General features: G+C 42.1%; 1 protein-coding gene and 1 long non-coding RNA gene across 7 annotated transcripts in view; one reads left to right on the top strand and one right to left on the bottom strand.

The window, feature by feature from the left end:
- Nucleotides 1-24,334, bottom strand: part of LOC121921025 (caM kinase-like vesicle-associated protein) — a 53,583-nt gene that overhangs the window by 12,916 nt on the left and 16,333 nt on the right. For 2 of the 5 annotated variants that reach the window (XM_042448481.1, XM_042448484.1), the window contains exons 2-4: nucleotides 7,139-7,234; nucleotides 4,594-4,725; nucleotides 1,696-1,770 (exon numbers count right to left, since the gene is read on the bottom strand). In XM_042448481.1, the coding sequence (XP_042304415.1) occupies nucleotides 1,696-1,770; nucleotides 4,594-4,725; nucleotides 7,139-7,233 (302 nt within the window). In that variant the 5' untranslated portion in view covers nucleotide 7,234. Of the gene's footprint in view, nucleotides 1-1,695; nucleotides 1,771-4,593; nucleotides 4,726-7,138; nucleotides 7,235-13,117; nucleotides 13,481-18,511; nucleotides 18,754-23,163; nucleotides 23,285-24,334 lie in introns of those variants that run through there. The other 3 variants (XM_042448482.1, XM_042448480.1, XM_042448483.1) reach the window with 3 other exon arrangements.
- The window catches only part of LOC121921027, a 39,526-nt gene continuing 38,007 nt past the window's right edge, over nucleotides 22,816-24,334 (top strand). For both annotated transcript variants that reach the window (XR_006101825.1, XR_006101824.1), the window contains exon 1: nucleotides 22,816-23,033. This is a non-coding gene — a long non-coding RNA (uncharacterized LOC121921027). The remainder of the gene's footprint in view (nucleotides 23,034-24,334) is intronic.

Here is a 24,334-nt window from a genome sequence, read left to right on the forward strand (position 1 = left end):
AGCAATGCTGGGGATTCTTGGAACTACAATTCAAAAAAGTCACTTTCTCCAGCTCTATCAAATGAGCAGCCCAGTTACTGATGCCGCTGAGACTTGGCACAGGGAGAATGATCATTTGTTGAGACTGCCTTGCAGATTTGAGGTGGCCAGATGGAACAAGGGACAGAACCCCTGCAGCTGTAACAGCTGTACAGAAGAATGAATTTCAGCAGTTATACTGTGCATGACAACTTCCACCTGCTGAAATTCCCCTTTCCATACAGCCACTAAGACACGGGGGTCCTATCCTAGCTGAGACGGTGTGGGTTTTGGAAGGCACACTGTTGCCTTGCCACCTTTCCCTGAAGTTGTGCCTGTTTTTATCTTGTCCAGCCCTTAGCAAAGTTCTTATGTTTCCATCCTATGTCCAGGATACTATAGGTTGAGTGTCTCTTATCCAAAATGCTTGTGACCCAAGGTATTTTGGATTTGGGGCTTTTTAAAAAATACCTCATTTGCATACAATGTACATAATGAAATATGTTGGAGATGGGACCAAGCTTAAACATGAAATTAATTAATGTTTCATATACACCTTATGCACATGGCCTGAAGGTAATTTCATACTATATTTTTAATACCTTTGTGCATGAAACAAACTTTGTATACACTGAACCATCAGAAAGCAAATGTGTCATTATCTTACCACCTATAAAAACGCTTTGGTTTTTGGAGCATTTTGGATTTCAGAATTCTGGATAAGGGAGACTCAGTCTGTATCCCAACTGTGTGCATTCCCAACCCATACGAAGGAAACTGCACCAAACTACAGAAAGTTAATTGTACTGGTGAACTTTAAAGCTTCTTCCTGCTGAAGTTCAAAAGTTCTTTGAAATGTTTATATAAAAAGTGTGGTGGTTGCTGCTCTTCAGTATCACATACGTATATGTGATTTTCTCCTCATCATCCCCAGTTGGATGCAGAGTAGGAATGGTACAGGCTCAGTGAGAAGGTGAACAGTACTTCTGCCAGATCTTCTACTGCTTGTACCAATCCAAGCAAACTAGTAGTTGTGCCTGCCAGTGTAGTGTAGTCAGACTAGAATAAGGCAAACCTGGATTCAAATCTCCATTCAGCCATGAATATCAGTGGGTCATCTTGTGTCACATGTCATCTTTCAGATTAAACTCCCTCACAAGGTTCTTATGAAGATAAAATGCAGCCTGTGGGGAGATAAGCATGTATGCCACCTTGAGCTAATTGTTAGGATATAAACATAAGAAATAAATTGGGCTTTTCATCCATCATCTTGAAAATACTCCTGATCTGTCCATACCGGGCACAGGTGAAAGAGAATATTACATAATGATTACTTCAATGATACACAGCTGCATTGCATTGCGTTTGATGCTCATTTTGGATTCACACTGCAGAATTAATGCAGCTTGACAACGCTTTAATTGCCAGGGCTCAATGATGTGGGATTTTGAGTTTTGCAATATATTTAGCCTTCTCTGTCAGAGAGGCTTTGGTGCCACAGCAAACTACAAATCCCAGGATTCCACAGATGGAATCATGACAACTAAAGCAGTGTGAAACTGCACTCATTTTGGCAGGAGCCCTGATCAGGCTGCTACCGAGACATCCGATAGATTCTTGAATGCCTTTCTGCCTGACATGATGGTTATAACAGCTGCATCTCCCAGTGACACTTACAGTTCTTGGATGATGTAGAATTCCTTCCTGGTCTCAAATGTGTCAATCAGTTGCAGGATGTTGGGGTGACTCACCCTAGAAAAAAGAAAGCAAAGATGTGTTAGCTCTCCTTCCTCCCCATTGCACCAGCTTAATTGTACATCTCCCATTTTCTGATCAGCCTGCCTGGTCCTCGATTCCCACCTCTTTCTGCCATGCTGAGTTCTTCCTTGCAGCGCCTGTCACCTCCTGGTCTGGCTCTGTTGTTTGCACCCAAGGGACCATTTCTGCAAAGAGCGAGTCAGCAGAAACCCCAGCCTGCCCCTGAGGCCTTCTCAATAATTCATGTCTGGCCTTTAAATCTTTAAAGAGGCTAAAAACAGCACTGGTGATGTGGGGCAGATGTGGGGAGGAGGTGCACAGCTTTTGATGGTAAGCACAGTGTCGCTTGCAATTTAAAAAGGGAGGAAAGAGACAAGGAGATGCTACCTCCTTTCTGCTTTAAGAAAAAGAAAAAAAAAACATGTGCCCTGTTTCTGTACCATTTTTAAAAAAGCAACGGATTCACAGAAATGGAGATCAATTCAAAGTGAAAAAACCCCCAGCTATTTCTTCTTTTCCTCTTGCAAGCAGGGGTCATATTTTTCGCAAAATAATGGCAGCGTCACATTGTTTATGCAATTGCTAAGAGAGAACAGGGATATTAGGAGTTTTCCGTGAGATTTAGTAGTTATCCTTGCCACTGTTAGTAATCTCTTGAAGAGGAATGAAACCTTTCAGTGTAATTTGACAACATTAAGAAATCAAAATAGAATTATAAGGGCTGGTTGGCTTCTAGGTACAGAAGAAACAAAACTGCCCTAGGAAGTGCATCTCCATACCTTACAATATTTCACAGATGAAACCCAGGATATGTATGGTTGAGCAACATCAATGTCTAGTCAAAAAGGCCAGGCAACAAGAGGGCAAAAGGTATTAAGGAGGAAGAACACACAAGCCTAATATTTGAAGTCATCCCTCCTCTCTCCCTTGCTCAAGCTGCATCTGCACTACAAAAATAATGCAGTTTGACACCGCTTTAATTGCCATGGCTCCATCCTCTGGAATCCTGGCATTTTTAGTTTGTTGTTAAACCCAGAGCTCTCTAACACAGAGAGGCTAAATATCTCACAAAACAACAAATCCCAGAATTCCATAGCATTAAGCCATGGCAGTTAAAGTGGTATCAGATTGCATTAATTCTGCAGTGCAGATGACGCCTTTGTTAATTGTGTTCAAACTACCTTTGCACTTTTAACTCAGTTTACAGCAATGAAGGTAAGCTGAAGATGAAGGGGGAAAGTGAGAGGATGACAGAAAAAGCAGGACATTTTAAAAGTGGCTGAGAAAGTGGGACAGCAGAGGATTAACTGGATCCACCGCATACTCCGCCTTGGGTGAGCACCGAGAGCCAAATGTACAGGTTGTATGCATATCTTTTCATAAGGAGAATAAAAGCAGTTTGGGGCTCATTTTCAGTGGAAGGCCACAAATGGGCAGAATGGGCTGGGCATGGAGATACTAGATGGCCTAGCAGTGTATATAAAGTAGCTTTTTGAGATAGTGTGCTGTAGTGGCTTGAACCTTGGACTAAGACTCTGGAGACCAGAGTTTGACTCTCTGCTCAGCCATGGAAAGCTACTGGGTGACTTTGGGCAAGTCAGGTTCTCTCAAAGGCAAAAGGCAAGCCCCCTCTTGCCAAGAAAAACACATGATAGGTTTGGCTTAGAGCCGCCATAAGTCAGAAATTATTAGAACAACAACAACACCCAGACAGTGTGCCCATGGGATGGTAAGGCGGAAGGAGGTTGCCATTTTGTTTTTCATCATAAGCAGCAAAACGTTTCAGGCTGGCCTTCGAAGATTGCCATATTCCCCCATCCTCATCCTGCAGCTTTGAGTAAGAGAGAATTTCCCCAGCAGGTGGATGTAACGAAGGTGACAACTTTATCTGCGGATAGTTTTCCACCTCATTGTACAGTTAAACATAGAGGAGACACTCTTTATTTTATTGTTGTTTGCCACCAAATCAGCTTCAGCTGATGGCAGCTCTATAAATAAAAGACCCCCAGGACATCCCATTTTTAACAGCCCTGCTAAGATTCAGAGCTGTGGTTTCCTTGAGCCCCTGTGAAACATTTTCACATGCCTTCAGTCTTTCTCGGGTAGTCTGTTTCTTTTCCTCCCTAATCTGGAGCTCCCCAGCCCCATGTTCCTATTGCTGTAAACCGAACATTTAGCTTCAAGCTTAACTATGGCTCGGTGACCATGCATCCGTTATATGTCCTATCAATTTGGCAGCTACTGAAAGGAGGCTACAGGGAGTGTTATTATTTACACAAGCACAACTTGATTCCTCAACATGACAGGGAAACATCTGCATTTTTATGCAGATGAAGGAAAGTCGTGGACACCCACAGGTATAGTGCACACCACAGCAACACATGGCCATTTGCTCACCCCTCAGGTTTGGCTTCCGAAGCGAAGGGAGTCCATGGTATGAACCCCCTTTCTTGCATCAGTGGATCTCAATGATCAGCTTCCCTGCCATATTAACAGCAGGCAACAATGAGCTGCCATTTTAAAAATAATCCACAATGCCCTAGTGAAGCAGCAGTGAAGAATTTCAAATGGCATCTTGCATTTCATTTAAAATGGTGGCTTTCACAAGGGCCTGGAGTATGTATGTATGTATGTATGTATTTATGGTATGTATGCCCCGCTCTTCAGAGTGGCTTACAGATAGTTATTCAGATGGTTCCCTGTCCTCAAGTAAGCATTCAGGGGTCCTGCTAGAGTCCCCGCAGCTGTCAAAGGTGCTAAGTATGTGTTCTCATGATCTTTTAAACACACATACACACAAACACACATGGTACATACATCTTCAGGATGAGGATTTCATTCTTGGCTGCCCTTCGCACCTTGCGCCCATCTTTCTTGAGAAACTTCTTACAGATGTACAGTCTGTCTGTTTGGCGTTCTCGGGCCACACAGATCTCACAGAACTCCTTCCTATGGGAAAATGAAGGGAAAAAAGAAACCTGCCATTGTTTTCAAGTCTGTGCTGTCGCTAGAGCTGCTGCAAAATAAAAGCCTGTCAGTCTGACTGTCTGTTGATGATGAGAATGATGTATACTGCATTGTATATGATGTTAGTAGAATGAAGAAATAAAGACAAGATGCCATGAAAGAAAACTGGCAGTGTTGCACTAGGAATGGCAAATAGGATAGCCTATGTCATAGGCAGCTGGGACTAACAGCTCTTCCAGACTGCAGAAATAAAGCAGTCTGATACCACTTTAACTGTCGTGGCTCCATCCTGTGGAATTCTGGGATTTGTAGTTTGGTGAGGAATTCAGCCTGGTCTGTCAGAGAGGTCTGGTGCCTCACCAAAGTAGTCATGGCAGTTAAAGGGATGTCAAACTGCTTTATTCCTGCAGTGGGGATACACCCAAGGGTTGGCCATACCATTACAGAATGAGATGACTGCCTCAGGCAACGGATTTTGGACATCTTGAAAGGGTTATGAACAGGTAATTATCGATCCAGGTAGCAAGATGTCTTGCCCTAAGACATTAGGCAAATGTAGCTGTCCTGACAGGGCAATGCACCATCCTGGTGCTGCCAGGAGATCTTTCATTGCTTCCCAGCTCTGTCTGGACATTCTGCAGCTCTTTCTTCTGTCCATTGCTTGTGGCAAATTGGTTGACAGGACAAATGCTGAAATGAGAATAGTCACTACTAGAACTGCAACTGCAACACGTTCACTGAACATGCGGTGCTAAGTGCCGTGGAAAAAGCCACAACAAGGCAAGCAAAGGTATAAGAGAAAAAGCAGAGGTAGGTTCATGGTGGAAGAGCAGCCATAGAGCAAGGATAGTCCAACAGCCTAATTCAATGTCAGAAAAGCTCTCAAGAGGCTCTGCTCTAGTGGAGGTTGAGGCAAAATGCAAAAGCATGGAACCAGCAATATCAATAGCTTTTAAGCCTAGCAGTGGCATTCTAACTTTATAGAATGGGGGAGGCCCCAAAAGAAAGCTGGGAAGCCACCAAATGATATAATGAAAAAGAGGAAAGGAACTTCAGGAGAACCCCAGAAGGTCAGAATCAAACACAGAGTTCACCACCCCTGCCTTCAAGCCGTCACAAGTGAGGCCTCTAAGCCCCTGAGCAATGTGCTCCTGTCCACATGAACCCTGAGTGCTCCATGTATTTAGCAAGGAGCAGAGTTAGACCTCTTGAAAGAGTGACAGATGGCAAGACAATGGGAAGTGTGTGAGTACAGCTGTGCCAGGAATGCCCACAGTCTGAAAAGTTTGAGAGTTTGAGTCATAATCCATCATTCATAACCATCACACCATCCTGGCTATAGCTGTAGCTAATTATTTTTGAAGTTACGGTAGCAAAGAAAGTTTTGAATGTTGGATTATGACTCATGAGACCAAGGGTTTCCATGGTCCTGCTCAACCATGGAAACCCACTGGGTGACCTTGGGCAAGTCACACTCTCTCAGCCTCAGAGGAAGGCAATGGTAAACCTCCTCTGAACAAATATTGCCAAGAAAATCCCTTGATAGGTTTGTCTCAGGCATGCCATAAGAATGAAATGACTTTAAGGTATGCAACAACTACAAATAGTTGCAAGGACCCCAAAAAATTCAGTTAGTCTCAAAGGTGCTACAGCATTAGAGCTACAATTTTTGAATAAACTTCCTTGTTTTTTTAATTAACTTTCTTGTTTTTAAAATGCCACTTTGTAGTTACTCTGAAAAGATCATCTGAAGGCAGCTGCAAAAAATATTCATCCTCCCCATTTAGTGAGGCCTCACTGCAGTAACCCCTCTATAAATATAATATGAAAGGTTATAGTTGCATTGAAAAAGAGTGATGTTATCCTTCATTAAGTGACAGTTGCAATGTATTACATCTTTGTTACTAGTGAAAGAAACTAATTTCAGCCAAATTGTGATGTTTAACTTTTTTACTTCCAAGCTCTGGGAACTGTATTTCAAGTGAATTTCTTATTTCTAGCTGGTTGCTTCTAAACTCAGGGAAACAGATTTCAAGTAATCTCTAGGTCCTCCAGTGCAACTCTGTGGTCAACATCTGCCAGAGATTGACCATAGAATTGCTCTGGAGAAGCTACAAATGCTAGTGGACTGGTCTCTCTAGGAATCTCTAAGTCCTTCAGTACAACTTTTGGTTAAAGTTGATCATAGAGTTGCACTGGAGGACCCAGAGATGCCTAGAGAGAACATATTAATAAAATCTATTAAAAATCAAATCCATAAAAGTCAAAGTCTCAGATTCGGAGGGACGAGTATAGTTACTTTATTTGAACTATAATTCCCAGACTATCCTGTTGTCATATTCCTCCGTAGTTTGCAGACTATAATGTCATGATGCCAAGTACGCTGACTACTTACGCCCGCAGTAGCTGCCCGATTTCATATTTGTCAGTGATGTCAGATAAGCTGTTGTAGTTCTTTTCATCCCGCAGTCCAATGCAGCCAAACGGCATCCTGGGAGAAAGCAGAGAGGGACAAAATGATTTCTAGTCTAATAATTTTTCTGAGTCATTTTATCCACTGTCTGCGGGTAATGGGAGTGCATTAATTTTCTACGATTCTTCACAAAACTTGGCTGTTATTGCCAAATTTTAGCTGGGTTCCTCTTTTTAAAAAATGTAAACAAGTTTCTGGTCTTTATGGGTCTTCCAATTTACATGCAACAAATTGTAGAGATCAGCAGGCTGTGGTCTGAGTCAAGGGCTTGGGTTGCAGAGATTGGGTTGGAGATGCAAAGATTTAGGCTTCTTTGCGCACTGGGTCTCATGCTCCCTTCTGGTTTCAGCTCCATGGTGCTCAGCCCTCCATGGCTGTACACTCCTGGGAATCTGCAATCTCTATTCTTAACCCGCTTTTTGTGGCATTGGATGCTCCACTAAGAACTGAAACTTAAGCCTAACAAGAGGCGGCTGCCCTTCAGGAGGGAGAAACTGGGTCTGTCGTGTAAGCAAGGTGCCACTTGCATTCATGGCCCTTTCTCCTGTCAAAATTTCCTTCATGCCTCGTTAGCATGGCCTTCACACTCCAGAGACAGGGAACAGCTAGAGCGGAAGAGCAAGCAATCTCCTTCCAGGGCTGGGGACAAAACCCTTGAGTCAACCCTCCCAGCCCGCTCCTGCCCCTACCATAGTTTTCTCTCATCCACAAACTCCCATGCCTTTGCCAAGGTTAAAGAGGGAACAAAGCATCCTAGGTTTCTTCCATCAGCAGCGAGGGAGGCCTACTAGTGCCTTGGCACATTTACCGTACCCTACAGTGGTATCGATTTAAAAGGGCCTATACACCCCCTCTTTCAACATGGAAGCCCTGTGATGAGACAATCCAAAATGAAGCAAGAGTTAGGGACAGGGTGCACACAAGATAACAGGGCTGAGCAGAGGGCAACTACGAGTAGCAATGTGGCTAACAGCTGGACTCATACCGAAAAGAAGTCAAGCTGTGGACATGCTCAGATGTGAAAGGAAAGTCTGAAGCTGCACAACACAAATTATAGGAACATGGAATGCTTTTGTTTACAGTAAATCGTTAAGAAAACAAAAAGAATCAGCATAGATGATTTATATAATTTTAATGTAGATTATGAAGAAATTTAAAAAGTTAAATATTTTCCATTAGTTATTGGATCAGTAATTAATCAGAATGGAGACTGCAGTCAAGAAATTAAAAGAAGACTAGAGACTTTATCACATGGGGGGAAAGCCGGTATTAAAAAGGCATTTTTCTGGCAAAGTCGCAAGATCATGCCAAAGATTTTCAGATGACATTGGGATTAGAGAGGATATATCCCGGGAAGAAACAGGAACGCTCCAGCAACAAACCATTCTCAGGATTTCCCTGTGAATGTTTTGTTGCTTGAGCATTCCTGTTTTTTCCTGGCATATGCCCTCTCTAATTGCAATGTGTCTGAAAATCTTTGCCACGACCTCAAAACCTTGCCAGGAAAATGCTTTTTTAATCCCGGTTTAAACCCTGGCTTTCCCCCTGCATGATAAAATCCTAGGACTTGAAGGGTAGTTATGGAAGAATGACAAGAACTTGATGTACAAAGCTATTTCACCGAATCCTAAAGTTAGGGTTGTCCATGCCATTGTATTTCACATCACTATGTATGGATGTGAAAGCTGGGTGGTGAAGAAAACTCACAGGAAGAAAAACTCATTTGCTGGAGAAGAGTTATGTAGATGTCATGGACTGCTAAAAAGATAAATGAATGGGTCCTACAGAAAATCAAGTTTTAACTCTCCCAAAACTACAAATCCCAGGATTCTGGAGGATGAAACCAGGGTAGTTCAACTGGTGTCAAACTGTATTATTTCACCAATGTAGATTGAGCACTCAAGAGAGGATCTGAGCTAACATAAAGAGATCAGCGACATATTTCCCCCCCGTCCAAGCAGAGGAAACTATGAACACGAAGAGCCTCTTTCCTTTTCTTCCTTCTCCAGAGAAACATAGAAAGCTAGGGCTGTGTTCATGAAGCCCATTCTGGATGACTCATCCTCCAGAATCTCAGCAACAGATTCACAGAATTCTGGCTCCAAACTTACAGAGCTGGATATAATATTTGGCAGTAGCTGTATATTACCCTGGAGTAAGATGTTCCTGTTCTCTCTTTCATGGATGCTGTCCCTTGAAATTCCCAACAAGGCAATCAATTCTTGCCTGCAGCCTTTGTTTCTTATCCTGTTGGCTCTTTTTCAGTAAGTCTATTGTTTCGACAGTTATCTTGGTAAATGTGATATCACCTAGATTGGATTTCTATTCATGGGTATAAAAAGGGTAGCAAAATGTAGAAGGTGGAAAACAGTAAAGAACCATAGGCGCTTTAAAGACCGCCCAAAAGGGCAGTCTGAAAAGCTCCCTCATTTGCTGCGCGGAGGAGCTTCAGACTCCAAACCGCATGGCTCCTCCACAAAGCAAAAAGAAGCCACAAAAAGCGGCTTCTTTTGCACCACGAAAATGACTCCCCAAAGCGCCAATGGCGCACTCATGGCGTCGACGTCAAGATGGTGGCGCCCGTGTAGAACAGGCGCCACCATCTTATACGCACTCAGTGCATACTAGGGTTAGAGGCGTCCGGAAAGGATGCCCCTTTCTAACCCTAGTACGTGGTGAGCACATACTAGAGTGCCCGTCTGTAACGGGCCAAAGTTAGGCTCAGCAGCAACCCACTTGTCAGTTGGCAGGCTTTTTCCCCCTAAGGGGCCAGAGTTTACAGGTCCTACATATTTGCAGCTCTTGGTATTGTGGAGGTTATTGTTGTTGCTGTTGTTGATATTATAATTCTGCAGAATATTAAGTGGAGTCATACAGTTGGAAGGGGCTTCATGGGGCCTTGAATCCAACTCCCTGCTCAATGCAGGATCTCCAGCTAAATAATCCCCAGCAGGGAGCTGTCCAGCCTCTTTCTGAAGAAGGCCAGAGAAGGAGACCCTTCCACCTCCCAAGGCAATTGGTTCTACAGTGGACTCTTGTTATCCACTGGGGCTTGGTTCCAAGATCCCTCATGGATAACAAAATCTGTGGATGCTCAAGTCCCATTAAATATGACATTGCAAAATGGTGTCCCTTATAAAAAATGGAAAATCAAGGTTTGATATTTGAAATTTATACTTTTTTTTTTTAACATTTTCAAACCGTGGATGCTTGAATCCGTGTATAAAAAAATCTGTGTATAAGAAGGGCCGACTGTATTGCCAAACTGCTGTTCCTGTCAAGAAGTTCCTTCTAATATAAAATCAAAAGCTACTCTCCTGTCACTGAAAACCATCACACCAGGTCCTCTCCTCTGGCAGAGAACAAGCCAGCTATCTCCTCTCTGTGCCAGCCCTTGAAGTATTGAAAGAGTGCAATCTTGTCACCCCTTCGTTTTCTCTTCAACAAGCTGAATGTACCCATCTCATTCAACCTTTCTTCATAGGTTTTGTTCTCCATAACTCTTATCATCCTCACTGCCCTTCTCTGAACATGCTCCAACTTGTCTATATCCTTCTTAAACTGAGGCACCTAGAACTGAACCCAGTGCTCCAGGAATACAGTGGGACTATTACTTCCCTCTGCTTGGAAACAATGCTTCTCTTAATGCAGGCTAAAATAGCATTAATCTTCTTTGCTGCAAGATCACACTGCTGGCTCGGGTTCAATTTATGATCAACAATAATCCGAAGATCCTTTTCACACGTTTGAGCCATGTATCCCGCATCTCATACCTGTGCATTTGGTTTTTGTGGCCTAAATGTGAATTTTGCATTTGTCTCTATTGAATTTCATTTTATTAATTTCTGTCCAATTTTCTAGTTTATCTAGGTCCTTTTTAATCCTGTTCCTATCTCATGTATTATCTAGTCCTCCCAACTTTCTGCAAACTTGATAAGAATTCCCTCTATCCTGTCATCTAAGAGTCTTATTGCACAAGTCCTTATTATTATTATTATTATTATTATTATTATTATTATTATTATTATTAACCTTTATTTATAAAACTGTGCAATGCAATCAGGACTGCTCTTTCCTTATTTCCTCTGGGTGTTATAATGCCATAATACTGTAGCAAGAGAGACTCCTAAACAGGGCAGGGAAAGGGGCGTAGTGAGCAAAGTTTTGGTTTCTCTTTGGTTGGTGGCCAGGGGTGGGGAGTGATAACTTGGCAACTGATTTTTCTTTCTATAAAGAAAAAATATTTAAAAGTTTAGGAGACCACTGCAGCCTCTTCTAGCTTGCCTATTCTACTTCATTCCTAACTTTTCTCATCTTGACCACATTTTAATATTGCTTGATTGCATATGCCCCTTTTATCATGTGAGAAATACTGGAGCATATGATAATAGCTTTATAAAAGAAGGCACATGAATGTTGTACAGTGCACCCTTGCTTTACGTGGGAGATCCGTTTCGGACTCCCCCGTGTAAAGCAAATTACACGTATGCTCGAGCCCCATTTAAATGAATGGGGCTCGTGCATGTGGCAGTGTGGTGGTGCTGTGGCGTGCACATGCCATGGACACGCACCCCATTAGTCCCTATGGGACGCACCGCCCCTTCCTCCCCGTGCAGCTTTCAGCATATGCTGAAAGCCGCGTAAAGCACACCTGCATATGATGCGGCTGCACTGTATTATAGTCCTTCCATGGTGGATGTGAAGAGGACAAAAAGAAATAAAAATTAATTTCTAGATGTAGCAAAAATATAACCAATATGTTAACGGTTAGAAGGTTTAGAAATCAGGGCAAAAGACTGTTTTTTGAGACAGGTAACTGAGCAGGTCAAAAGAGACATCTTCATGACCTCTTCATTGTATCTCTGGCATCTGAATGTTTACATTAAGCCAAGAAAGGAATGTCTAAAATGCTAGGCTGGAACAGAGAGTCAAAAACAGTCCTGATAAGGGGGATTGGGGAGTACTCACGTGGGGATCAAAATGTTTACTTTTCTGTAACCAATGAGTGAAGCATGTTTAATTTTCTGTGACCAATCAATGTATAGATTGGAGATTCTTTGTTTGAATCCTTTTAAAAAGGTGAAGCACCTATGGAACAGTGCTAAGGCTTTGAGGAATGATTCCCCTGAAGCAAAGCCGGCTTAAATAAATTTGCTATCTTTCTTGTACTTCTGGGTCTCTGAATTTTCCGAAATACAGTATCTGCAGCAGAAGCAAGAAGAGCAGAGAGAAAAATGGGTTGGAGGAGAGAGCTTCCAATTACTTGGCAGATCAAATTGAAATTCCCACCCCTTCTCCTTTGGCCCTGATCATTGGAGGCGGACTGATGCTTCCCCATCCACAGCACACCCACAGACCAGCTCTGACCACCCCAAATCATCATTCGAGTAGAAGTGAACTCTGAGATCAGAAATCATAGCTCAACAGAAGCAGGAAAGGGGGTCATGAATGAATTTGTTTGTGTCATTAAAAAGAAGTACTTTTCACACAGTCTCGCATGAGAGAAGAACAGAACAAGCAATAAGCCCCTTCTGGAGGTGCAATTATCCTAATGTAATTGTACAGCATGTGTGATAAAGCCCTAAGTCACTGGTAAGATATTGAAGAGATAGAATCCTGAGCCTCTCCACTTGAGACTTCCTTCCTGTTTGAAGCCCAGCCATTGATGACAACTCTTTGAGCAGTTTTCCAGTCAATTATGGATCCATCTGACTGTGTTCCCATCTATTCTACATTGAATCAGTTTGGTAATAAAAAATATTATGGGGGATCTTAATGCTACTCCCCCCCCCCTTTTCTGCATATCTATGTTTTTTAACTAGGTTATACTTTTTAACTGTAAGAGTCTAATCATGGGAGTCATCCTACCAAGACTCTATTATGTCTGGAAATCATATTTACCTTCCAGCACGAGGACTTCACGTTCATCTTGTTTCTTTCCCAAACTCTATACACTGGTGTATAGACATTTTAAATTGGTTTGTTCGCACCTATTAATTTACTGTCAGTTTTTCTATGGATCCCATTCTTTCCCTCAGCATCTCTTCGAGAATTCACATCCTTGTGTCTAGAGGTTGATTTTGGGCTGATGTCTGAGCTACCAGCTCAAATCCACCAAGGATTTACAGTCCTCTTGATCAGACTTGCCATGCTACTACCAAATACATTATTCCCAGTCTTCGTGAGTTGCAGCCCATCAGTAGCCAGTAGTTCTTTAAAGTCTAAGAAGTGAAGGCTATGGTTCCAGAAGTGAAACCTCTCATCTGCAAGATAGATAGATAGACAGATAGCCAGTCATTTTAGTATCTTCCTGTCCCTGTGTAGTCCTATATCCTTGACTGGCAGAACTGACAAGAATACCTGTGTGTCAAACCCCTTCACTAGTCAGAGATGATCTATTCAAATGTGTTCTTGGCTGTGTTATTGGTGCCCACATGAATAAGGAGAAAAGGGTACTGATCTGTGTTCTTGATTAATTTTGGCTAGTTGTTAGTGACATCCTGGATGTGTGTTTCAGGAAGACAGCACATTTCCCAATTTATCTTGTCAAGCTGGCACAGAGGTGCCTCTATACCCATGAGCAATGAGTCCTCAACCACCAGCACCTTTCTTTTCTTCTACTTAAAATGCTTCATTGACTCCAACCTCTGCACTTCCCAGCAACTGGCTGAGTTGGTTCCCAACAACTGCCTCGGCATCATGAACTATTCAAGAGTAGAACTGGATAGGGAGAAACAATCAACAAGGAAACGTTAATGAACACTGAGGTTTCCAACTGAGACATGAAAGGTTGGGTTTTAATCTAACAAAACCCACATAGGTATAGAAACAAAGTGTGTGCTCTGTAGACAAAAAGAGGGACTCAGAGATCTGGATCTGAGTGAGAAGCAGGTGCAGGGAGTAAGGAAGCTAAAGGCAAAATGACTGAAAGCAGTGGTGAGAGGCATCAGTGAGTTACAAGAAAGAAACCTAGGGAGGAGCTAGGTAGATGAAACAAGGGCTTGAGGGCATGGAAGAAAAGAGTCAGTAAGAAAGAGGACCTGTGAACAGTGGAGCAGCTGTGTGTTGCTGATAGGAAGGAGAACAAGAACAGAAGTGCTGAGTAGATAAGGCAGTTGATGGCTAAGGAGCTGAATGGAAAGATGTCAGATAGAATGGCCAGATGCAGCAGATGACAAGCCACCTTCTCCCCCTTCCCCATCTGAATGAGAAGACTTAGTTGTTGGCATACACTCCAACATTTCACTGATGAAATCCAGGACACATGTGGCCAAGCAATATTCAAGTGTGGTCAAGATAGTAAAAGTTATAAATAAGGAAGAACACACAAGCTAAGGGAGGCTGCAGCAGTTTACTTTTGCTTGAGCTTACTGAGAAGAGCAACATTCTGCCCCTTTTCTCCTCCTTTGAATTAAGGGAGTGACATTTACTTTACACTTTGAACTTACTTTGCAGCAACTGAGGTAATCTGAGGAGAAAAGGGGTCAGGGAAAGATGAGAAAGAAACTGGGAAACTTTAAAAGCACCTGAAAACGTGGGATAATAGAGGACTGATCAGGGCTGTCCTTGCCAAAAAAAAAGGGGGGGCAATAAGACGGCATAGAAAGAGGAATAAATGCTACAGTGGCATGAGGAGGCCATCTCTAGAACAATGCTCTGAGTGGCAGAATGATGCTTGGGATCATCTACTTAGTTGTAGATGGCTTCAGGATATCATTATATTAACTTAAGAATGACTTTCTGTGCTTGGTTTCACCAAGTGTAGGTTGAGCCCTTTCCTAAGTAGTTATTAAGTTATCAGGAATCCTTCCCTCTTTTGCATCTGGCCATCTGAGGGATAGAGATGGATGGGGTTCACCAGCATTTGAGTGGGAAAATACGAAGGTAATAGAAAAACAGAATAAATAGGTAGTTAGAGTGTGACCATGTGCTTTTTGCAGAGCTGGTGCAAATAGGTTTGCCAGGTTTCAAGACCTAAATTCTTTTCTCCAGTCCTCGAGGCAAGGAACAATCTTAGGGCGAGAGCACTGCATTCAAAGGTGTGTGTGTCTCCACACATGCACATGCATTTCCCATTTGTCAGGTTTGGTGTTTTATGGGAACGGGGCACTCTGTGCAGCTGATGCTGATGCTTAATGAATTCTGTGGTTATAATGACATAACCACAGCCCATCCCTTGGGACCTCACCAGGGGCCACCACTGGTAACATCATGGGGTAATGCCTGAGGTCTCAGGTTTTGCTTCTGAAATCTCAGGGCCTGGGATAGTCCTGACCTGGCGACCCCAGGTCCGAAACATTTTGCTAACTGAGGTGAATGACAAGATGAACTTCCTCTTCCAGACAGGAAAAAAAGATGGCATCCTCGTCTGAACTTGAGGGCATCTCTGGAGGAGCAGGGCAGACTACACAGCACACCCAATTTGTCCTCCTGACCCCATGTTGCCGCTTGCTTACTGCTCCACATGACACATTCTCAGTACTTGCATAAAGGAAAGCTGCAATGCACCAGCTCATGGCGCCAGCATGTGCCACATGGGCAGAACAATGTACACAGATACATGTGACATCAGATGGAGTGCATCATCTAAAGCTGGCTGCATCTCAGGGATCTTATTCCAGCACAGCACTATTATGTGACATCTTTGGATGAAGCAATTGAGGACAGCACTGTGCTTGGGGGAAAGTTACCTTTTTAGCCAGAAACCCATTGCCAACATAACCAATAGCCTCTGGAACTACCAATTGTCAGCAGTGTCCTAAGAGGTTAAAGAGGCCACCTATGTATGTGTGGAGGGGAAGATTATTGCTCTTTGGCATCCTTTTCTTTGTGCCTGTGTCTAGATGTTTGTTTGTTTGCCTTAGGCTGTATAGCAAATGGCTACCCATCAAAATAAGGTGGATTATACTCAAAAGCTGGCCAAGTTGTTCTGGCACATGAGGCAGGAAACTCCACAAGCACCTCTGGCATGAAAAATAGAATAACAAATTAAATACTTAGCCATTTGGTGCATTTTCAGGACACCCCAAATCAGCTACTTGAATGTTCACCTCACTTTACTGGACTGGGAATGGGATTCAGTCCTATGCTTCTGGCAGGAAAAGGATGCATAAACATGTGAATGTGAGCCAGGGACACAGAGAGAGGCCATTTGGCACAGCCAAGGGAGTAAATTCCACATCTTCATTCGAACTACTGTATCTCCAGCGGTCCAGCAGAGCTTGAGAAATTTTAATTTTTTTTTTTTAGACTATTGCTCCTATGGCATACTGACTGGGGGATTCTGGGGACCTGTAGTCCAAAAATGTAACTTTCCCAAGCTCTGGGTGTCAGCATGGATTGTTGATCAACAGAGTAACTTAGGGCCACACTCAATATGATGTTAAATGCAGCTTTGTATTTAATGTGCCCAGTTCCTAAACAGAAATACAAGCTGTGATCAGGACTATTCATAATTATTGATATTTTAGAAGGCTTGCTATTGCTGTGGTCTTAGTGAAAATCCTTTACCCTAAATTGCCAGGAGGAGGGAGGGAATAGTAGAGACTGAAGAGGCTGTGTACTGCTGGATAGAAACATACAGATGGATGAGGTGAAGACAGGAGCAGAGTAAAGAAAGAACCAGAGGCATAAAAACTCTAAGTGCACCAAACCCCTGTCTGATCTTGGAAGCTAAAAGGTCAGCTTTAGTCACTACTTGTATAGAAGACTGCCAACAAATACTGAATGCTGAGGGCTACATTTCAGAGGAAGGAACTGGCAAGCCCAGCTCTGAGTATTCCTTGCCTAAGAAAACCCTATGGAATTCATAGAGTAACCATATGTTCACAGGTGACTTGAAGGCACATACACACACAAAAAAGAGAAAAGAGCAGAGAAAAATTTATTATATCCTCACATAGGATGCCAGCATGGTGTAGTGGTTAGACTGTTGGACTAGGACTCCAGGAGACCGGAGTTTGAATCCACACTCAGCCATGGAAACCCACTGGGTGACCTTGGGCAAGTCACACTCTCTCAGCCTCAGAGGATGTCAAACCTCCTCTGAATAACAAATTTTGCCAAGAAAACCCTGTGAGAAGGTTGTCATAAGTCAGAGTCACCTTGAAGGTACATCACCACCACCACCAATAAGAACAACCCGTCACATAGGATCTGGAGATGGAAGGCTTTATTTGCTGTTAGGGAGGTGAGCCTAAAGGCAAACCTAAACTGCATGTCAGAGGAGGATCACCGGCGTCTTCACCTCCTCTTGTTCCTCTTTCTACAGCAGCAGGTGTTAACACACAATCGATGCTTATCACCATGTTGGTTTGTTCATTATATTTATATCCCACTCTTGTTCTCAAGAGCTTGGAAAAGTACCGTATATAACCTTGTCCTCCATGTTATTTTCATAAAGATCCTGTGGGATGTGTTTGTGAGGCTGAGGGAATGTGTGTGTGAAAGTGAGGATGTGAGGAAAAGTGAGTTTCCTGGCTGAATGTGAAATCTTATAGAAACAGTAGTGTCACGGCCATCTGTCGGGGATGCTTTGATTGAGAGTTCCTGCATGGCAGAATGGGGTTGGACTGGATGGCTCTTGGGGTCTCTTCAAACTCTATGATTCTATGATTGTTTGTATCAAGTGCAAGTCAAGGTGCACTTAAAGGCACAGGAAGAACCTAGGCTGGTGTTGGGTCATCATTTGGCAAGAATAAGAAAGGAAACAAGAAGGCTAAAGATCCAGCTTTTGAACTTTTGCGTTTCTAGTTAATAATTTATCCTGTGTTTTTACTCACTGTTCTAAATGCATTACTTAAAAACTGATAGAAATGAACAAGCTGTAGCTCTTACGTAAAGTGTGTGGGATTTCTGGTCTTAGTGCTGGACACGAGTGGGGGAACTTTTGGCCCTCCAAACATTGTTGAACTAAAACTCCCATTCAGTCTCGACATTGGCTGGAGCTGGCGGGAACTGGAGTTCAATACATCTAGAGGTTTCACAGCCCTGGTGTGGAAAGTGCTTTCCATTTTTCAATATAACTCCCAGAATCCTCCATCAAGTATGGCTGGTAGCTCTAAGCTCTGACTATACAATCTTCCTTTCTTTTCAACATCTGTCTTTTATAATGAACTCTTTCCATTATGACAGGAGTACAACTATACATGATAAAATAGGCTGAACAGCCAACGGCATTAAAGCAGGGTGTATTCCCAAAGTGGAAATAATACACTAAAAACCAATATAGAGCAATTCTCTCAATAAGCATGTTGAAATTAATAAAGCAGGAGGAAAACAAACACTATAACTAACCTGCAAAATAAGAAGCCCAGGAGACAGGATGGAAGAAGAGGATCTAAGGCACTTTTATCAACTTTATCAGATTCCCTCGGGTATGCTAACAGCCCAATCTCATCATGCATGTTTACTTAGCAGAATGTCCCACCGGGCTCAACAAGATGGTCTTTTCACTAAGTGCACTCAGTACTATAGGCAACAACAGGCCGTATCCAGCTAAAGACAGCCATGACTCAAGTACAAGCCCTATGCATGTTTTCTTGAGAGTATGCCCAGCTGAGTAGCAGAATTGTACTATGAAGCTCAATAAAAACAGGAGGACACTTTGCAATCACTTCTCCCATTGGTTTTAATAAGGCTTATTCAAGGTTGTAACCACAGATACCAATGAGGGCATTGCACCCCCAATAAGAATTTTGTCTGCCAAATATCTAGCATTGCAGTTACTTAAATCATCAATTGAGATATAAAGTTTAGGCATCCTACAGCAAACTTGCCAAGGGAATGTGAATACAGCAAATAAACAGTTCTAGATGCAAATAGTTTCCAGTGTCCCACTCTGCATTGCTAGAAATTTGGGGGCTGGAGGAAAATTTCATTTAGCAGGGCAGAATTTTCATTTCAAAAGGCAATGCCTTCATGTTACACCCCTTCCCTGGGCTTATTTCTGCACAAACTGTTTTGGAAGTACAGTGTAAAGTCCCACTGACCTCGTTATGTTACTCCCTAAAATGAGTGGGTTCATGCTATCCACGAGATATTGTTGGACTACAATTCACACCTTTCCTTACCATTGGCAATCCTGGCTGGTAATGCTGGGAGTTGCAGTCCACCAACATCAGAGGGGAGAGTCATATGTTTCTATCCTTGTCCTAGAAAGTGGGTGTATAACGTCAGCTTCAATCATAGCTTATTTTAGCTAGATTGTATACCTTGCAAAATTTCATAGATAGAAATAAGTTAATGTTTCTAACACACACAAGTACACACAGACTTTTTTTTTAAATACAGGTACACTTCAGTTAATGAAATAGATGTTTTCCTGACATCGCTTCTTTAACAGAAAATTTGGTACCAGAGGCAGAAATAATAGAGAAAAAATAGGGGTGGGTTCTTATGCCTCAAAAAAGAAAAGCACTTTGTCATGTTTCAGCAAGCTTTTTATCCAAAACTAGCAATATGGACATGGAAATTAAACATTATGATTAAATAAGCCTTGTATAACTAAACAAAACCATTGCTAACCTTCTGATACTGCTTGAAAGCTTCTTCCAAAATGCATCTAGGGATGATGTTTTCCCCTTCACTAGCCCACACCATCCTTATGATTTCCATTTTGGTGATCACGCCCATAGTTATGTGGAATGTTTTTTAATGTATTAGTGGTAACTGGTGATACAGTTTATCTGTTTTCCCTTTTGCTCTCTGTTCTGCTCTTCATGCATGCTCAGTAAGGGGTTCTTGGGACAGCTACTATTTACTTTGACTGTTGTAGGCAGGCACACATCTGCAGTAGAACTGCTAAATTCGAATTATATTTCCATCCATTTTAAACCTTATTGCATTGTTTACTGCAAACATGCTTCTGCAAGCCATCACCCAGACTCTCTGTTTTTTCACACCTCTCTTCCAGTCTTGATGCTGCTTAAAAAAGTCAGCTAGTCAGAAGATGAGGAGGAAAAACCTTCCTGTTCCAACAGGCATTCCCCGACTAAAATCCTGTGGGCCTCCCTCCTCTTTCGTGGCCAAGAGGTTGGGCTTATGGGGCATTTTAGCCTGTTTTGTTATTGTATTTAGTTGTTTAACCTGTATTGTTTTTATTCTGTTTTATCCATTTGCTGTAAGCCGCCCTGATCTTGGGAAGGAGCGGGGTACAAATAAAAACTTTATTTATTTATTATTAAAAAGGGCAGGGCTGAGAGTTTTTTTAAAAGGAGCTTCTTTGTCAGAGGCTTTGTTAACTGAGGTATCCCTGTAAACACATCCAGGAGTAGCCATATTGGCCATATAGCAAAGTACAATGATCAATAGGATTTACTCTCTGGTAACTGTATACAAGGCAGGAGTGGAGAACCTATGACTCTTCAGGTATTGTTGGACTCTATGTCCCATCAGCCTCACTCTAATGAATGGTCAATAATGACTGGAGCTGTACCTGAAGAACTTTTGAGGAATCACTGACTGTCTATGCTAGAAAGCTGAAGCTTTGTATAACAGACTGCTCTGGATCCCTTAGGGCATGTCCGCTAGATTCTTTGGACTACAACTCTCATCTTCTTTAGCCAACATTTTGGGAAGGCACCAAGGTGGGGAAGACTATTCTAATGACTCAGAGGGAAGTGAAACCTGAAAAAGGACACCTCTTGTGTTTTGCTGTTGCAATGTTGGTTGGGAGATTCTGGAAGTTATAATCCAAAGAAGTACTTTTTCTAAGCTCTGCAAGACAAGAACTATCCCCAGTAAACGGGAGAAATTAAGCCACATGGGACAAGATTGTTGCATCCAAGTAATTCCATGGACTCTAAAAAGCTGGTTATGGCTAACAGAACATATTCTATTAGCCATAACCAGCTTTGTAAAGTCAATGGAACTACTTGGATGCTTTTGGACTGTAACTCGCATCGGTCTTGCCAGTATAGTCAGCTTGGAGGACCACAAGTTCTTCACACATACCCTGCTGTTGCTAAAATAGGATTTAAAAAAAAAAATACACAGAGATCTGAATATCAATGACTTAAACACCTCTTCCTCCTTTGCATGCATAACAATAACCATGTTTCATTTGACTTCCCAACAAAGTAATGGTTTATTCTCAGCTTTCAAATAATGAGCTAAGTATGATGAACTAAGTGTTATGAACTAAGAATGAATGAGTTCTACGTTCCCAGAGCAACGTCCCTCTCCTCAATATAGCAATGCACACTTTGATTTAACACTGGCCAATGCATATAGAATAACCGCTCTCTCGCACACAGAAAAAGATTCAAAACTGGGGCATGAAACATTATTTTGGGTACCACCAACACTGCAGGAAAATTTAACTTGTACTAAAAACAGGGCTGTGTGGGTTGGGTTGGGATGAGCTGAGGTGAGGGCTCCATTTTTATAAAATTTCCTCCAGAGAGGGAAAGTTACCAAATCCAGCTCTGTTGACCCCTTTGGAATGACAATGAAGATGTTATCCAAAGGGACAGCAGAGTGAGATCTGGTAAGAAGAGACTTTTGCCACGATTGGACTGCTGAGATTCTAGATACATTACCTATTTTGTTTCTATGATGTCTATTTTTATAGCTGTTTATTGCTTTGTTTTGTTTTATTGACTGTTTCTTTATATGTTTCTTTATATGGTACAAACTTCAAGGAGACCTTTGGCAGTCAGAAAACACAGTATATAATGTGTATGCATTATTGTTTTATGTGCCTTCAAGTTGTTTCTGTTTATGGTGACCCTAAAGCAACCCAATCATGGGATTTTCTTGGCAAGATTTGTTCAGAGGGGGTTTGCCTTTACCTTCTTCCTCTGAGCCTTTGTTTTGTAATCCACCTTGATCCCACAAGGAAAAGGCGGAATATAAATAAATCATATTATTATTAAGGGTCACTTACCCAGTAGCTTTTCATGACCAAGCAGGGATTCGAACCGTGATCTCCAGAATTATAGTCCAGTGTTCAAACCACTACAACATGTTGGCTCTTGATAAGAAATAAACCAGAATTTTTGTTCTGGGTCAATACTGATCAAGAGTTGAGCACTTACCTCTCTTTAGGCAAATCAGCCTCTGAGTAATCCTTGCCTACAAAAACCCTATGAAATTCATGGATCCACTGTAAGTTGGTAGGCAACTTCAAGGCACTTACACACACATACACACAGGTAAGTCAGAGTTACACAACCAGCGCAAAAGAACCAGATTTGTGAAAAAGAAAACTCCCCATTAATAACGTTGATACCCCTTCCTTCCAACCCATTTTGTTCTCACAAGGCTCATGGTCCTGTCACAGATAAGGAGAAAGTCAACGGACAGATAATTGCTGAGCATGTAATGAAAGGGAGCACTTTAACAAATGTTCGTGAACTGTGTTTTCATTAAGTGAAAGAAAAAAGGAAGATAATTAGCTGTTCAAAAATCAACCATTTCTTTTCTTCTCTTGTCATTACTGAGAAAAGGAAATAAAATCCCCTTGAGCTATCCAGGTACATTAGTGTATAAACATACTCATTTGAAATTTATTTTGTAAATTAGGGTTGCCTAAGTAAACCTGGAAGGGATTCCTGTACAGTTAATCATTATGTAGAAGATTTCAGCATGCATTGCTTGTTTGTTACCTGGTAGCCTGATAAGCAATACCTGCTGAGATTTTCTCTTCTACAAGCCATTCAATCTACAGGAGCCCTCTCCAGTTTTCAATCTGGCAACCTAACTGTAAAGTGCCAGATATATTGATGGTGAATAAAAGAACAATATTAACTGGATGGGAAGAACTGGGAGAACACAAGAAGAGAGAAGAGATGGGCAGAGAAGGTGGAGTGGATAGGTAGGTTAACACCCTTTTGTAGATAACAAGAAAGGTTGTAATGGTATCCCTCTGTGGATGAAATGAAAGGTAGGCATGTTTGGACCTCTCAATGCAGGGAGCTTATCCCATTAAAAATAAGCTATCTTACCTCTTACGGCTTGAATTCAGGATCCAGGATGCCCCTGGATGTTATCATACCTAAATCGCCGCCTATCTAGCTGCTGCCCGGATGCATTCTGGGTCAAAGCCTCACTCAGCCAGTATTTTTTCAAAGTCAGGGAGCTCCCAACTTCAAAAATTGGCTGGCTGAGCTGACACAGATATTAAGGAAAGGACCTACAGATAAAACTGACGATTGGCATTTGCTTTTTAAATAGATGAGGGAGCAATGGCAAATGGTGATATTGATAGATTAAGAGTATGGGTTAGATTCACGTTTATAATTGTAAAGGAAAGGTAAAGGTAAAGCAGCAAAGACAAAGGATCCTATTTGTAGGATAGAGAATGAATGAAAAGATAGGAAAATAGTGGTATAACTAGAATAGAAGGAGGAAAGTAAATAAGAAAGGAAATGATAAGAATAAAAGGGATGCTAGTATTAATGGACACATAGTAGGAGGAAAGAAGTCAACAAAGGGGTGAGCGATAAAGAGGTAGAGATATGAAGAAGGAGGTAGTAAAATGATGGGATGGGCAATTGGAATTAAGTAGGTAGGGAGGATAGTGGTAGGTGAAAGTATTTGATATTGTGTGAGGTTGTTTTGATGTTTGATGTGTTTTGTCATTTATGTTTATTATGTATGTTTTATCGTTATGTTTGGTGTGGATATCAATAAAATATTAAAATTGGCTGGCTGAGCAAGGCTTTGACCTGGGATGGATCCAGGTGGCGGCATCCCGGCTAGATAGGCAGCGATTTCGGTACGATAACATCTGGGGGCATTCTGGATCCTGAATTCAAGCCAGAAGAGGTAAAACAGCTTATTTGTTAATGGAATAAGCTCCATGGTGTAGCGGGGGGTGGGGTGTGTGAGGATTTTCCCTTCCACAACAACCATCCTGCCTTCCCAAATTAAATTTTCCTGCAGACCCTAGATTTCTAGCATTGCAGAGAGTGAGATACTGGAAATTGTTCACAGCTAGAGCTCTTCTATTTGCATTTATAGAACCACAATATCAAAATAGAATCCTAGAGTTGGAAGGGACCACAAGGGCCATCCAGTGCAATCCCATCCTGCCATGCAGGAACTCTCAGTCAAAGCACCCCAACAGATGGCCATCCAGCCTCTGCTTAAAGACCTTCAAGGAAGGAGACTCCA

This window comes from Sceloporus undulatus, chromosome 2, assembly GCF_019175285.1.
Source record: "Sceloporus undulatus isolate JIND9_A2432 ecotype Alabama chromosome 2, SceUnd_v1.1, whole genome shotgun sequence".
In the NCBI taxonomy this organism is placed as follows: domain Eukaryota; kingdom Metazoa; phylum Chordata; class Lepidosauria; order Squamata; family Phrynosomatidae; genus Sceloporus; species Sceloporus undulatus.